The sequence below is a fragment of the Corvus kubaryi genome, unplaced genomic scaffold, assembly GCF_017639235.1.
Source record: "Corvus kubaryi isolate FWS band 111438036 unplaced genomic scaffold, C.kubaryi_AGA036_p1.0 68, whole genome shotgun sequence".
Lineage (NCBI taxonomy): Eukaryota > Metazoa > Chordata > Aves > Passeriformes > Corvidae > Corvus > Corvus kubaryi.
The window spans coordinates 7630138-7644703 of NW_024582056.1; the positions used below are offsets into that span (position 1 = coordinate 7630138).

The 14566-nt window shown below is 42.0% G+C and overlaps 1 protein-coding gene across 2 annotated transcripts in view; it reads right to left on the bottom strand.

Moving 5' to 3' along the window:
* FBXL7 (F-box and leucine rich repeat protein 7) overlaps positions 1 to 14566 on the bottom strand; it is a 287995-nt gene that overhangs the window by 170507 nt on the left and 102922 nt on the right. The window contains exons 1-2 of one of the 2 annotated variants that reach the window (XM_042048814.1): positions 8571 to 8677; positions 8049 to 8540 (exon numbers count right to left, since the gene is read on the bottom strand). The exons of the other annotated variant lie outside the window; for it this stretch is intronic. Coding sequence (XP_041904748.1) covers positions 8049 to 8085 — 37 coding nt within the window. The 5' untranslated portion in view covers positions 8086 to 8540; positions 8571 to 8677. Of the gene's footprint in view, positions 1 to 8048; positions 8541 to 8570; positions 8678 to 14566 lie in introns of those variants that run through there. 2 annotated transcript variants of the gene reach the window in all.

Below are 14566 nucleotides of genomic sequence, written 5' to 3' on the forward strand. Positions count from 1 at the left end.
CGTCTTCATCAGCTCCCACAATAGCATTACTATCTCTCAAGGATAGGATTTAAGCAAAATTACCCTAAGTAATTATTACACAATTTAAGAAAAATGTCAAAGTTTCTCTTCTCTGTGCAGCCATTTACACAGAAGGAGGATTGTGTGCAATCTGGCAACAAAGTATCTGCGCCTTGAATAGATGGCGTGCTGCTCCACAAAGCATGCAGTCACACAAAGTCTGGACTCCCCACGAACTGACAAGATTACAATTGTCATGTGACAACTAGACTCGATACAAATGCTCGTTTTACTGTGAAACAAGGTCGTGTGACTCTCGATCAAAAGAGTCTCTTCCTAGTTAACTATCATTGATGTTATGCCAGGGTTTTTGGACTTCTCTTTCTTTCTTAAAAGAAAGATCAGAACAAAAAGACAGCCAACCTCATAACTGCGCATTTTATAATGTCATCTGCGAATTTCATTTGGTTTTCTTTTCACAGGAACAAAAGACGAAATTGAGGAAGATAATTTTTAAAATAGATTTACTGAAAAGAGTATTAAAACACCTTCCTCCAAGCTACTACGCTGCTTGGAAAGACTTCAGTAGAGCATTACTGCAGCTATTATACACATTTGTACACAAATCCCTGAGAAAGAAAAGTGCCACGTGACTTCAGATCTTGATTTGACAAAATTATGTATTGCAGACAGGAATTTCCTGATTCAAAACATGGGCATGAAAGAGAGATTCCTGTTGCTCACTTTACTCCAAGAAGGGTAAAAAAGGGTTAAAAAATCCCCAAAAGACAACAGTTTTTCCCCATTTACTTGTTTAAGGCAGAGGTCACAAAAGTGCATAGGGTGAAGAGTCTATTTTGCCAACAAATTATTTTTGTTGAGTTTGGATATTGGCACAGGGTAGGAACCTTCTTCTTAAATACCTGTTATTACATGCTACTTGAATAACAAAGTCCCGCAGCTCATCTATCCAATCACAAGCTGCACATCTATACACATGGAAAGTGTTGCATATTTCTTCTTCTTATCAAGAAGGAACAGATTTTACTGGCAGCCCACCACCTGTTTTCCAGCTTTTTAACGTCTCTACTCCTTAATTAAATAGTTGTCCTAATTTAGCAAAGCACATGTCCTGTATTAAAAATTAGGGCATAGCTAACTATAAAATGAAGAGCAGAAATAAACCACTTGTGCATTTCAGCCTTCAAATGCCATCCACTTACTTCTGCCAGTCACTTTCCTAACACAAACAAGACACACGAAGGAGCAAACCAACTCCTAGTTAGGAATTGTTCACAGAACTAAGGAATCCAGAAGTGGCCAAGGACTGAAACCGCCAGAAAACTAAGTTCACTGAGGAGTTTTTTGGGGTTAGCGGTTTTGACTTAAAACCACTCACCCAGTTCTGAATACATGTAGATTTTTATTTCTTCCCCCTCACAAGGAATGATATAGTATCAACTTCAGTTTGGATTTTATGAAGCCCAGTCTGGTAGAAGGATATTCAAATTCAGTTTAGAGAAGTTTCCAAAGCAGTCTCATCTCCTTCCATGCCTTTGGGGAGTGGGTAAAAGAAGGACAAGGATGTGCAAGTCCTGGACTCCTACTACCATAGCTGAGACAGGTCTGCTGGAAGCTTTCCATGTCATGCATCCCCAGCTTCAAAGTTTATTCAGGCCTCGGACTGGAACACAGGTAACCATTTATTTTTTTTAAATGTATGGGAGAGCATTCAGTTAATCTTGCACCATGCAAAGCTACCAAGTCAAAGATAACTCCCTAGAGTACAGTTAGTTAGCTAATATCTATTAAAAAAATAATAAAATAAAAAGTGACCCCTCCTTCCCCAAGAAGCCTTTTATGAAACAATAACATTTTATGAAATAGGATGGATGTTAGTCAGTAAGTTGCTTTCTAAAAAGCTATCAATAAAATTAGCAACTTTTTAAAGCCTAAATCTCCTACAAATCTGTAGCTCTGTGTGTGTGTGTGTATAAACACACATGTTTGAACCACACACAGGCTGTTCATTTTTTTTAGAAAAGAAAATTCTGTTTTATGAGAAACTGACAGCAGCACAGCAGCTCACTTAAGTGCTGTGCCCAACCCTCCTCCTGCCCCTGCCATGTGATCTAGACAGCAACATGCAACATAAGCACTGAGCTTAGAGCAAATTTACTTTTTGGAGACAAACTGAGTAAACACACACACACACACAATCATTTTGAATCGCTCAGCAGACAGTTACTTAAAAAATGAGCATCATAAGCAGCATTTTTGAAGATTACTTTTGGTTAACAGCAGTTGGCCACTGTCGGACTGCAAATTCACTTTTTAAAAAAAACAACACCGGTTGAAGGATTGACATTTGGAATATTGCCCTACTTCCAACCCCAGCTTTGCTGTTAAGAGGCAAGTCTCATCTCTCTGAAGGGAGCAGCATGAAATCCAGCCAAAGGTAACATGCAAGAACCGACACCGGACAAGTACCAAAAAGCAGAATACAACCACGTAAGCAAGTGTGCACACAAAAAGCACCATTGATTAGCACCTTAATATTTACAGTAGTCCCATGGAGGTTGTTAAGGTTTAAAAAAAAAAAAACATAAAAACCCCAAAAAAACCAAACAAACACAAACAAAAAACCAAAACAACAAACACCCCAAAACCCAAAAAAATACTTCTATCAGAGCAGAGAGATATTTTGTCTCAGCAGATCACTCGAGAAAATATCAGAACAGTAAAGTAAGATGGTGCTAAATGTGATATACTAAACTTCATGTTTAATAGCTCAAATAGTACTGTGTAAATGCAACTCAGACATCAAAACAAAGTGAGGTAAAAATGCACAGCTTAGGAGCATTTTGGCACCCAACTAGATGGGATTCTTCACTTGACCATGGGAAACTCATGGGAAAGAAAAAAAAACAAATACCAGGATGAAAAACTGCCCTTGCTGCTAAAGATGCAGTACACAGGGAAGATACCTCAAGGGGGTGTCACACTTTTGTAATTAAATAATGTAGGAAAAGCTCATTTATTACCATTCCCAGCCATTTACCCTCATTAAGATTTCCTGTGAGGCTTCACAGATTCTAACCACCAATATAAATAATTGATAAATGATTATGATTCAACTCATAAACAAAATAGTGCAAGACTATCATGGTATACTGTTTTTCACAGCTGACGTAAGCAGTGCATGTGAAGTAAATCCAGCAACACTTTTTGCAGAAACAAATTCTAACATATGCAAAAATCTATAGGTCCTGAATGCCAGAACTTTTGGATTAAAAAAATTTCCATACATGACATCAGGTGTGTCAGAACACCTGGCATCACTGAACTAGCAGAGATCTAGTTTGAAATGAAAGGCAGCATTCACAAGGAGTTAGTGTCCAACAGCACCTTCCAGAAAAAGGACAAGTCTGAAAGTCTGGGTCTATAATGCAGACCTTAACCATGCTCTCCAGCTGAAGGGAGAGATTTGAGAGGGTATCATACTCCTAAATGAACACAGACTGACCATTGCTCCATGGTGCTACAGGCTGGCAATTCATAGAGAGTTTTAGCTACTGTATACCAGGTCACACATCATAATTAAAGCCACCTTTGTGAAACCGTGTTGCCTGTGCTTCATAGCAACAGTATCTCATGACAAAGGCAGGTTTCTGTATTGGTGCTTACTTTAGCAGAACACTGGGATCTACACAGGAATTCTCCCTCCAAGTGGTTTGTGAACAGAAAACACCACAAGTAAAAGTTTGGAGAAGGAACATTTTCAAACTAAGAACTGAGTGAAAGTTATTCCTAAAGAGTTTGCATTAAAATCTTGCCAAATTAAATATTCAGATTCACAAAGAAAAGTTTGTCAACAAGGCTTATGATTCAGAAAGGATGTTGATTTCCTTGTCTGAGCTGCTACTTCATCTATTTCTCCCACAGTTTCATCTATTTTTCCCCTGCCATCCTCTGTTCTCTACAGCACCAGGTTCCTGTGTTGCATCAAGTCTTTCATGATACATTTTAGCTGACCAACTGGAGCTGCTGCTCATTGTCACCAATCCTCTCTAGACCAGCTTCTAGAAGGAGAAAGTGCAGGAGGTGCCCAAAGAAAGTTTTATCCACAACTGCAGGATTCTGGACAGTTGACTTATTAAAAAGACATTCCTTCGTATGGTCTGAATACCGGTATTGTCAAAACTCTGTACCATTATTTAGCTCTTCTCAAATTTGACTGGTCTCAGTTAATGGTCTCAGTTTAATGAGGAAGTCACTTGTGAGGAAGACATGTTGAAAAGTTAGTTATTTTGCAAAGCACTATTTCACCCCAATGTCACAGGTTCCTTTCATACATAAGAAAGGAGATTATTCCTCCAACTCATATCACAAAGCCAATTTCCTGATGTTACAGAAGCCTGCAGTTTTAAAGTCCTTCCCATGAGGATGGGGAACTGTCTCAGGTGGTAAGAGGGACAGCATCCAGTCAGCCTTTTCCCAAAAGTCCCATGCCAACAGCTGGCACTACAGTCAGCACCCACCCAGCCTCGTGCCCAGCACAGAAGGTTTTTCTGGGCAGAAACATTACAGCACAGCATGCAGCAAAGTACAAGGAAACACTGCCAAGGTGTCTGATCAACTTGGCAATAGCTAAAGGGCAACATCCTTCGATTCAGTCCACTCATCTGTGATGATGAGTAGGGTCTTGTTTGGTCAGCTGCCACAGCATTACATTTTAAGAGAGGTCCTTAAATACACCTGACTTTTGGTAGCTTCTACAACAAAAGACTGCTCCATCCACTATCAGACACAAGGCCTCCTCTTATTTAAAAACAAGCAAAGAGCTAAATAAGTGAGAGAAAGAAGAATGATTTATCCCCATGGCAAGAAAGTGAAAGACAGCAGTAAGACTCTTGCTAAGGTAACTGATGATTCCACTGCATAGGCAAAAACTCTACAAGTTCTGCTCCATGATAAAGTGGATTTCTTGCTCCAGTGATCTATTACTATCTATTATCATCAACAGCACTGTTCAAACACAACTGCTGAAACACATTCAGAAAGACTCCTTCCAAACTTTAACACTTCAGTCTGAATCTACAGCATACTACAACAAGCCTGAAATCTCAACCTCCACATATTTTTCAGGTAAACAGATTTCCAGGAATAATCACCCTTATAAAAATCATTTTAAAAGTCCAAATGAAAACTTAGAAAAGTAAACTTGTATTTAATAGTTGACATTTTAAAATAGGTAAATTCCTGTAAACAAAGTTTTGTTTATGTATTATTATGTTACAAATTTTTAAATGAGTGTTGCATTCATATCCCATCTGCATGGCATGATTTTTCAGATAAGCAATTTTATTTACATTTAAGCTTCATTCAGAGCAAGTTTTAGCCTTAGAAAATTAAATTAATGGAAAACAAATACATTCAAAGGCACTGTCAATTATTCACCAAACTCGATACTAATTTAGACTCCTCAAACATCCAACTGTCCTGTGCATCTTAACATGACAATTGTAGCTTCCAATAAAATCACATGCAATAAAGCCTTGGCCAACCAACTAAATAAATGCAACCCAATGCAGTTTATGTGGTCAGTCACAAACACTTAGCTGCCTGAGATTATTACATACACAGCACTGATGTGAATTTTAAAAGAAGTGTATTAATGATAAGTGTAACAATGTAGCAGTCCATGCAACACCAGATTTCCTGGTCATAATAGCTCTCTATTTTAGAAGTGGTATCTTGAGCAAGAATTATCCTTGCCCTAATGTATCTGTTCAATATTGAGATGAGAACCAATTTGGGCAAATTCACTAAGTTCTGCAGTTCCACAGAAGAAAGGAAGGAAGGCTATGTGAAAAAACCCAGTCATTTTAAAAATCATTTGCAGTTGTCTTCCTGAAATCTCACCTAAGATATCAGCAAGCAGCAAATGGGAAAACAGCATTCAAGAAGCTCAGCTAAGCTAAGGTACTTTTCTCCACCCCTAAAATGACACACCGTGGTAACAGCATCTGCCTACAAAGCCCAACAGGCTGAAAACTGTGTACCACAGGCACCACTCCATGAACTTCCAAACAAATATTCAGGTTGCTTTTAAAGTACACAGCAATTGGTGTTACCCCTCCACCCGGGAGCAGAATCACATCCTACTAAAAAGCAACTTTTTACAGCAATTAAGTGGTTCATTTGTCAAAGGCACCAAAAGCTCCAGTAGTTTATGGGAAAAAAAAAAAAAAAAGGCCTTCCTTTATCAGGTTTAGATTTGTTCTCCTCTGTATCACTCAGGGGAAAATGTAGCATGAGTGCTTCCCCAAGTTTCTTTGTAACTGATGACGCTTAGAAGTTACCAGGAAACACGATCTATGAGGCACATTAATGATGAAGTTTTGGTCATGGGGTTTGGAGATTTTTAAAATTTATATTAATTTTAAACCACTATTCCACCTACTTCTCAACACAGGTAATGGTCTGTACTGCAAAGATTATTTTGCCACATGTAGTCTGCACTCCCAGGATCCAATCTCCACTCTGAATGTAGGAGAGAGACGAACTAATTAAGAACACCCTAATAGCACTAATCCTCCTCTTCCTCACAGTGCCTATCAGGTAATTCCGGAACAGTTAAGCTCTCCTTCCCTTCACTGAGGGCTGCAAAAGACTCAGTGTCAGTCACATTCCTCCCCAGAAACTGTACATTTATTGAAGCAGTCAGTCCTCTGAATCCACAAGAAAGCTCAGGCATGCATCCATGCCTTCCTGTCATTGAGGTAAACACCCCCCAGCAGCATGATTTTTTGCAAGTGACCAGAACTATCAGCAATGACCCTTTCAACTCTGGTGAAAAACTAAGATTTCCCCTTTCAGGAGGGATCCAAAGAGGCTTTGACTGCAACTTCCAGGTTCACCCCATTTATGCAGGAGTTATTCTAGCAATGCTATCAATTGACTGAAACCCCACAACAGGAAGAATAGCTTAAAGCATCTGACTTCATCAACTCTTCAGAAAGCAGAGCTCATTTGGCAGTAAATGAAAGGAACTGCAGAATCTGCTCTAGAAGTGGCGTCTTTCCCCTTTCCTTTACACAATCTTCATGCATATTTTGGATGTGAGAGGTGTATTCTTTGGCAGTTGCCGTCTGGACTCCCAAAGAATGGAGCAGACCACAAGATCATCTCCCTCGCTCCACCTACAAACCCTCAACAACAAAAAAAGGGGGTGGTGGAGATCCTATATGCTTGCCCAATACGCCAAGGGTAAGACATATATCCTACAGAGTTAGCTAAATACTTGGAGGGCAATATATATAGAAGAAAGCTAAAAGTTAAAGAAAGCTTAAAACTAGCTGGCAGGAAGACAAACTTTCTGTACTTGCCATTGGTTTGTCTAACACCAGCTGACTGTTCCAGTAGTCCTTCACACCAGAAGCAAAGCAGCTGAAATTCATCCCTGATGCAACTCCAGCGAGACTAATAGGTTTCCACAAGAACGAATCAGACCCTGTCTATCTAAAACCAAACCCACTAAAGTTTCACTGAAGCGAAATTGCAGGAGTACAATCTATGGATAACAGCTGGAGAACATTAACTCTCCCCCCAACCATTGCCGGGGTTAATTTCTTTCTTTCTGTTCAGACAGGAAGCAGTCATATGCCATACTGCATAATATAAGGATCCTGGGATATAAAGACGAGCAGAAAAGGATTACAAAGAGCGCTCTACAAGTTTTTTAGCAAAGTTTCCGCTGCCATAACTCCCGAGCTGCCTTCGAATAGCAAGCCTCGTCGCTGCCGCGACATCCTGAGCTGAGACAGCACTTAAACTCCTATCGAGTGAAAAAAATCATTAAACATTAAGGGTGTTTTTAAGGGGCGCAGCGGGAGCCCAAGGATTGTGTCGCGGATCCGGGCGGGGGTCGTCCCGGCCGGGGAGAGGAGGACCCCGCCGCGGCGCCCCTCGCCCGGTCACCCCCTCCCCGGCCAGGAGGACCCCGCCGCTGTTCCAGCACCCCTCCTGCGGCCCTCCCAGCTCACCCTCGCTGCCGTACTGCTTGCCATTGTTCGCGCCCATCCTGCCGCCTTCATGCTCGTCGCCGCTTTCCCACGCCGCCGCTCAGCATCTCTACCGCGGGGCTGACGGGGAGCAGCCCTGGGGCAGTGGCGGGGGAACAGCCCCCAGAAGTTTTCACGGCGACATGTGCAAAGCAGCCTTACAACCTTACAACCTCCTCCGTTTCTTCTCGGGTGGCAGACACCCTCCCTTCCCCACCTCACAAAAAAAAAAAAAAAAAAAAAAACAAAAACAAAACAAAAAAACCCAAAAACTTTAAAAGTGAAAGAATCAAAACCGCGATGTATCGGTGGGCCCTGCCTGCCCCGGTTTTCAGCCGGGGTGTCAGGACAAGGAAGGCGGCTCCAGTTATAATCCACAAGCAGGACGGGCGGGACGGCCTCCGGGCGCTGGCTCCACCGCCCCGCGGCGGGCGCTCGGCTCCTCCGATGCTTCAGCGCCGCTCCGCCTTCCACCTCCTCCTCCTCCTCCTCCTCCTCCTCCACTTCCTCCTCCTCCTCCTCGCAGCCCGGCCGCTGCTGCCGCCTCCCCCGGGAGGCCGCCGCCAGCCACTTGTTGCCCGGGGCGGGAGGAAAGGGAGCCTCCGCCGCAGACTTTTGTTAGCGGCAGGCGCCTCCTCCCGGCGCCCAACGCCGACGGGCCGGGGGAGGGAGGGGATGGGGATGGAGGGAGGATGGAGCCCGGAGCCGGCCCCGGCCCTTAAAGACACAGCGCCCGGCACGGGGCTCCTGCGGCCGCTGCCCCGCTGCGTCCCCCTCTCCCAACAGAGCAACCCGGGAGCGCCCGGCGGGGATGGTGCGGGGGCTGCTCGCAGAGACCCGCCCAGGGCGGCCCTGCCCGGGTGTCCTTCCGACGGGCAGGGCAGGCGCTCTGCACCTTCGCGGCACCCCCGACCCCGTGCAACTCGCAGGGGCTGACAGAAAGTCACCGTGTGTAGGAGGAAGCTACTCCGGAGTTCGAGCTATTTTCTCCTTGCAAATGGTATTCCCACAGTCACTCAATTCCAGTGAATCACTCCCAGCCTTTACCGCCACATCCAAGAAAAAATATCCAAATGTTGAACATCCCCCAAATTAGTTCTTCAGGTATCCCATAGGGATATATCTCATCCCTTGGGATGAGATGTTTCTGTTTAATTCAGCTTTCTTAAAAAACAGTTTCTGCTTCTTTAATCCTAAAAGACAGACTCTTAGACTCTCAAGACCACTGGGACTACTGGGATAGTGGAGGTCGTTAATGGGGTAAGTGCCTTTCCCGAGTGCAGCCCATGCAAACAACAGGTTTGGGAAGCAAGGATTTCAATCTCACTACTGCATGAGAGCCCACACCACCTCTGCCTGGCAAAAGGGGCTGGATAACAAGAGATGCTGTCAAATGGGAGTGAGGATAAACTGCACGTGACCAGGTTAATACAAAAACTGCCAATCCCAAGAGGATACCTAGCCCCAATGGGCTAGGTAAAAACATCAATTAAATTTGCTCCATGCAACTGTTACCCAGATTAAGTGGTAATCGGGCGTTATCAAAGGCTATCTGGGAAAGAACCAGATTTTAAAGTGAAAAAGAAGGATGAAAGTTTGTGATAGGTGGAGAGAGACACTGGAGCAGGCAGTCCTGGTTTGGTGCTGGTATCTCTCTGCCTTGGCCTGATGGTGCTGGCTCTCTGTCTGGTGGCAGGGCAGGGTGTAACAAGCAGGGATCCCCACCCCAGGTGTGCAGGAGGTCTTGTGGCGCCTATGTTAGCACAGGGAGCAGCACAGTACATGTTACCGTACCTGAAATGTGGTTGCACAGGAACCTGCAGGATGTGTGTGGGAGCAGGGGAACCCACACTTCCAGAAGAGGGCTGTCAGCTTGCAGCCCACACAGCCTGGGGAGTGGGCTGCCCAAAGCAATACATGTTTGAGACTAGGACTTTTTAGGATTAGTTTCAAAGCTCTTTACTAATATTTTGCAAGTATCTATGATTGGTGTTTACTCATACTGACCATCAGCCAGGTCAGCATGTCCTTGTTAAAAAGACAAAACCACTTTAATGCTGATTTGATTAAAACCATGAGTTGAGCAGTTTTCCCTGCACCACACTGTGATCATATGTATGAAAAAGCCTGTCTTCCTAAACATGTCACAACACCCACAAGACAATTACTGCATGTACAAATAATTCTGAGCTAATTGTGTCTTTGTCAGCTTATACAAACGGCATATGAAATGGCAGAGGCATAAGTATCAGCACTGACATAGCTACAGAAAAGGTGTCTAAAACCTGAAGATTTGGGGATGAGGGGGTTAATTTAAAAAAAAAAAGAAGCGTATTTTCATTAAGAGATGGGCTAATTACCAGAAGCTGAAATAGGTACCAGCACCACAGATGACTGACAAGTAATCAGGCAATGTTTATGAGGCTCTAATCCCATTGGACACCCATCATTAACTTTCTCCTTGTAAAAAAGTTTTGGTCCTGATTCAATACTGAATACTACAATACAATGCTACACACACCCTTCAATTCTCAAAAATCAGTGAAGTTCTAAGAAAACAGTGCCTTCTGGGGTCAGACTCATCAAATGACCAGCCTAGGTCCTTTGAAACAAAATATTAATCAGTCTAAAAATATAGGTTTCTGTAATCAAAGGTTAATTTCTAAGCACTGATATTAAACAAACTTAGTACTGTGCCAAAGCAGGTAGGTCTTGACACAAGTGTCTGCTTTTAACATCCTCTACTTTCTTTTAGAGTGTTACCTGTTCAGGGGCAGGGCAGGGGAATGGGGGAGCAATCTGCCTTCTGTAAGACAGTAAATGGTTGTGGGGCAAGGTCAATATCTGCTCACATATGGGCCCACAGACTACCAACAAACACATACAACCAAGCACTTCTTTTCCTGCTGTGTGGCTTGTGCGAGTTTCAAAAACACACCCCAAATGCTTGCTAGGAACTCGCCTAGGCAAAGTAGGATGGTAAAGAAAAAAATATAGAGCTCTCTACAGCACAGCAGCCTACCTTTGTCACTCAGCCCTCCCACCCAACTCGGCTGTGGGCCAGCACACCCAGCCACACCATCCTCCCTGCCAGTACCGCAGGGCAGCGTTAGTCCCCAGCTGTGGGAGAGCACATGCAGGCTGAAAACAAGACGTGTCCCTGCTCCATGTGCAGCACAGCTGTGCTTAATTCTAGCCTGAAATACAGCGATGGGAGGACCCACTGGAAACGACTCCTGAGGTTCCTTGTGTCACACCGTGTGCTCTGCATCCCGTGGCAGTCAACAACCTGAAAGTTTTCCTGCATGGGTCATAGGACTAGGAAGGCAAATGATCCCACTCCTAACTCCTAGAAAGCTGTGCAAACTTTTTGACATGTAAGAGAGAAATTTCTCAGACTGGCTGGAAACATCACCTCACACAGACCCAAGTACATAGCTGTATGTAAATAATTTTACATCATTCAGGAAAAAAAAAAGTCTCCTTGATAAGGAATATAGCAGTTTCCCTCAAAATTCAACATCTGATGCACCACAACTGAAATTACTTCCTTTGCCAAGGGGTAATTTTGCTTATCAAAACCAGCATAGGCTGGTGCTTTGTGAGACAGGAAATTCAACTGTTTAGGGAGCACTGTAAAGAATAAAGACATTAGACAGACATGTTACCATTCTGTCAAGTTTATGACATAATTCCCAGGAATATTCCACCATGACCAGAACCAAAAGGAAAGAAAAACAAAACCAATAAAACAAACAAACAAACAAAAATAACAAAAAAACCAACAAACAAAGCAAAACACACAAGCAAACAAAAAAAAAACCACATGGGGAAAAAGTCTAGAGAGGAAAGAAGGTCTTGGTCTAGGAAATTTGAATACAGCTTTCTGACGAAGGACTGAATATTGCTGCTGCACATTTTGTTACACTCTTTCTACAGGAGAACGAGGTAGAGAACACAGGGACAAACACAGGGACAAAAAAAAGCACCAAACTCATTTTGTTAATAAAGACATTAAAATGTTGCCAGAAATGTATCCATCACAGATGATGCTGCTGACAATGGGTAACTGTTTCATGAAAGGCATTAGGACACTCAAACTTGGAGCTTCATAAGCCCAAAAACATCAACATGAGCAGAGAAGTTAGGAAATGCAAGTTCAAAGAGGGCCTACAAGTTCCAGCTAGGACTGAGTCATCTTACAGCCCTTCCATATTTACCAAACCCTCGGTTCATTGTGGGATGCACTGTGGGACCCTGGGAGGCCTATTATGTTCAGACATATGGTTTGGGACTTAGTAACCTTATGGTGCCTGCACATGAGACTTAGAAGATATTTTCTTTCAACAATTTCAGGGATGTTTCACTCATTCTTGGCAAAGTTCTGTAGTAGGTTTTTTTTCCTTTTTTTTTTTCTCCTGGCAATCTAGTTGGTCCATACCTTATACATCGCGATTTTCCAGCTTGAACTACATAGTATATTTATATATAAGTACAAAGGACTGGTAGGAGTCTCTTGGCTGTGACTGAATTAAGCTGTCTGAACCATATCATAAAACTCCTATGTGAGGCTGTTTACAATAACCCTTTAAGACACTCCCACCTTCAAAATGGTGCAAAGAATCTGAAAGCGCATCAGTTCTGCCATCTTTTCAATGATCCAAAGGCGATGCAGTGCTTTCTGTAAGGAGAACAACAACTTTTGGTGGTTTTGCCTCTTAATACAAGCAGTACACACCCACTTCAGAGGGAAGGAGATGGAGTACTATCAAATGCTGGTTTTGCAAGACAGAAAGATTTGTTGTTCCATATGAGATGTGCCTTCCTACGCTTTCCTTCTTCATAAGGAGACATCAGTACATTTTTCTTAGACTTGTATCCTGTCCCAGCAAGAGGAACTTAGAAATTATTAGAACTGAGGAAAAATAAGAAAGCTATGGGCCAAAATATTTCTATTTGGATGTGTTGCTACAGTCATTTCCGGGAATGTTTGTATTACATCTCTATTCATTATGGGCCTCCCTCTGTGGTACATTACATGTCTCATGATGTACCATTTTTCTATTTCATGAACAAAACCACAACGATTTTAGAAGAAGAAGCCAAACAAAGGGTTCTGGATTAAAAAAATAAAATTTAAAAAATTGAAAGCAGCAGAACTATTTCCATAAGGTATCGTCACAGCAATTCCAGGACTAAATAATTTGGCTTTGAAAATTTTGCCACAGTTGTTTTGGTAAGGTTTTTTCCTTCAGTTTTAGTCCAAGTTTTCCTCTTTGAAAGAAAGAATAAACAAATATCAAAAACCTCCAGCTACTTCAAAGTAGCCTTATGTCAAAGTTCAATTTAAAAGCCATTTGTATTTCAGGTCTTAAAATTCCAGCAGCAAATCTAGGATTAGTTTCCTATTTGGTGAAAGAAGCTTTGATTTTTCCTTTCCTTTCCTTTCCTTTCCTTTCCTTCCTTGAGCATTTTAAGCATTTTATTTCACAATTTGAATTTAAATAAAATGTTAAAAAATTCTGTATCCTTTTAATGACAGCAGAAGCCAAGTGATATTTTTCTAATTAAGTCTACTTTTACATCACCATGTTCATAGGGCTGCATATATTTTGTGAATGCTTCATGATAATATCTGTGTTGACTGCTTTTGGGCATTGTAAAGGGAAAAAGAATCCAAAAGAAATTTGACTAATATGTTGCTGGCAACTTAAAACCATTATCAAAAGCATATTGTTTCATTAACTAGAAAATGATCCATTAATTCTATGTACCTCCTAAAGAAAGAAAAAGTCTAGATCATCTTTATAGATAAAAGTTATTGCCCTGTGACCTCAGAGTATGTGCCATTTTCTCATTAGTAGCCTCAGTATCATTATGAGTGGCTTGATCTACATGGCTAAAAAGCTGCAGGATCTAAGCATAGCTCGGATTGTATTTTAAGGGGCAGCTTTAAGTAGAGCCTGTTCTCCTGGCTGAGAACTCTCTTAGCATCCACTTGCATGAGGTCAGGCTGCTCCAGCCAAGCAAAGGCTCTGGTCCCACAATGACTTCAATAGGTCTGGTTGAAATGCACTCAATTGAGGTCATGTTCAAGTTCTAGGACGTTTTGGATAAGATGAGTTTATGTTCTGATAGGTTTGTCTGATGGGACCACAGACCAGATGAAGTACAGGCAATTCTATTAAATAAAGATCCGGTTTTATTTTAAACTTCTTTCGGAACTTCAACTAATTCAAATCTTTAAAAGTTTTCAACCAACCTGAGATTTTAAGACATTTTTGCTGATTTTTTTTTCAGTTTTACAGGAGAAAATCCTCACTAGGATCTGATTTTTCCCTTCTTCAACAACAAAAGCAATAAATAAAGTTCAGACTCTGTTGAAACATGTTTTACATTACATGTAAAATCTGTTGAAAAGAATAGTGAGTTTGAAAAGCCAAGCTCCTAAGTCTCAAGTGTTAGAAAACACAGGAATGAAGGCTGTGTATAGCTCCAGA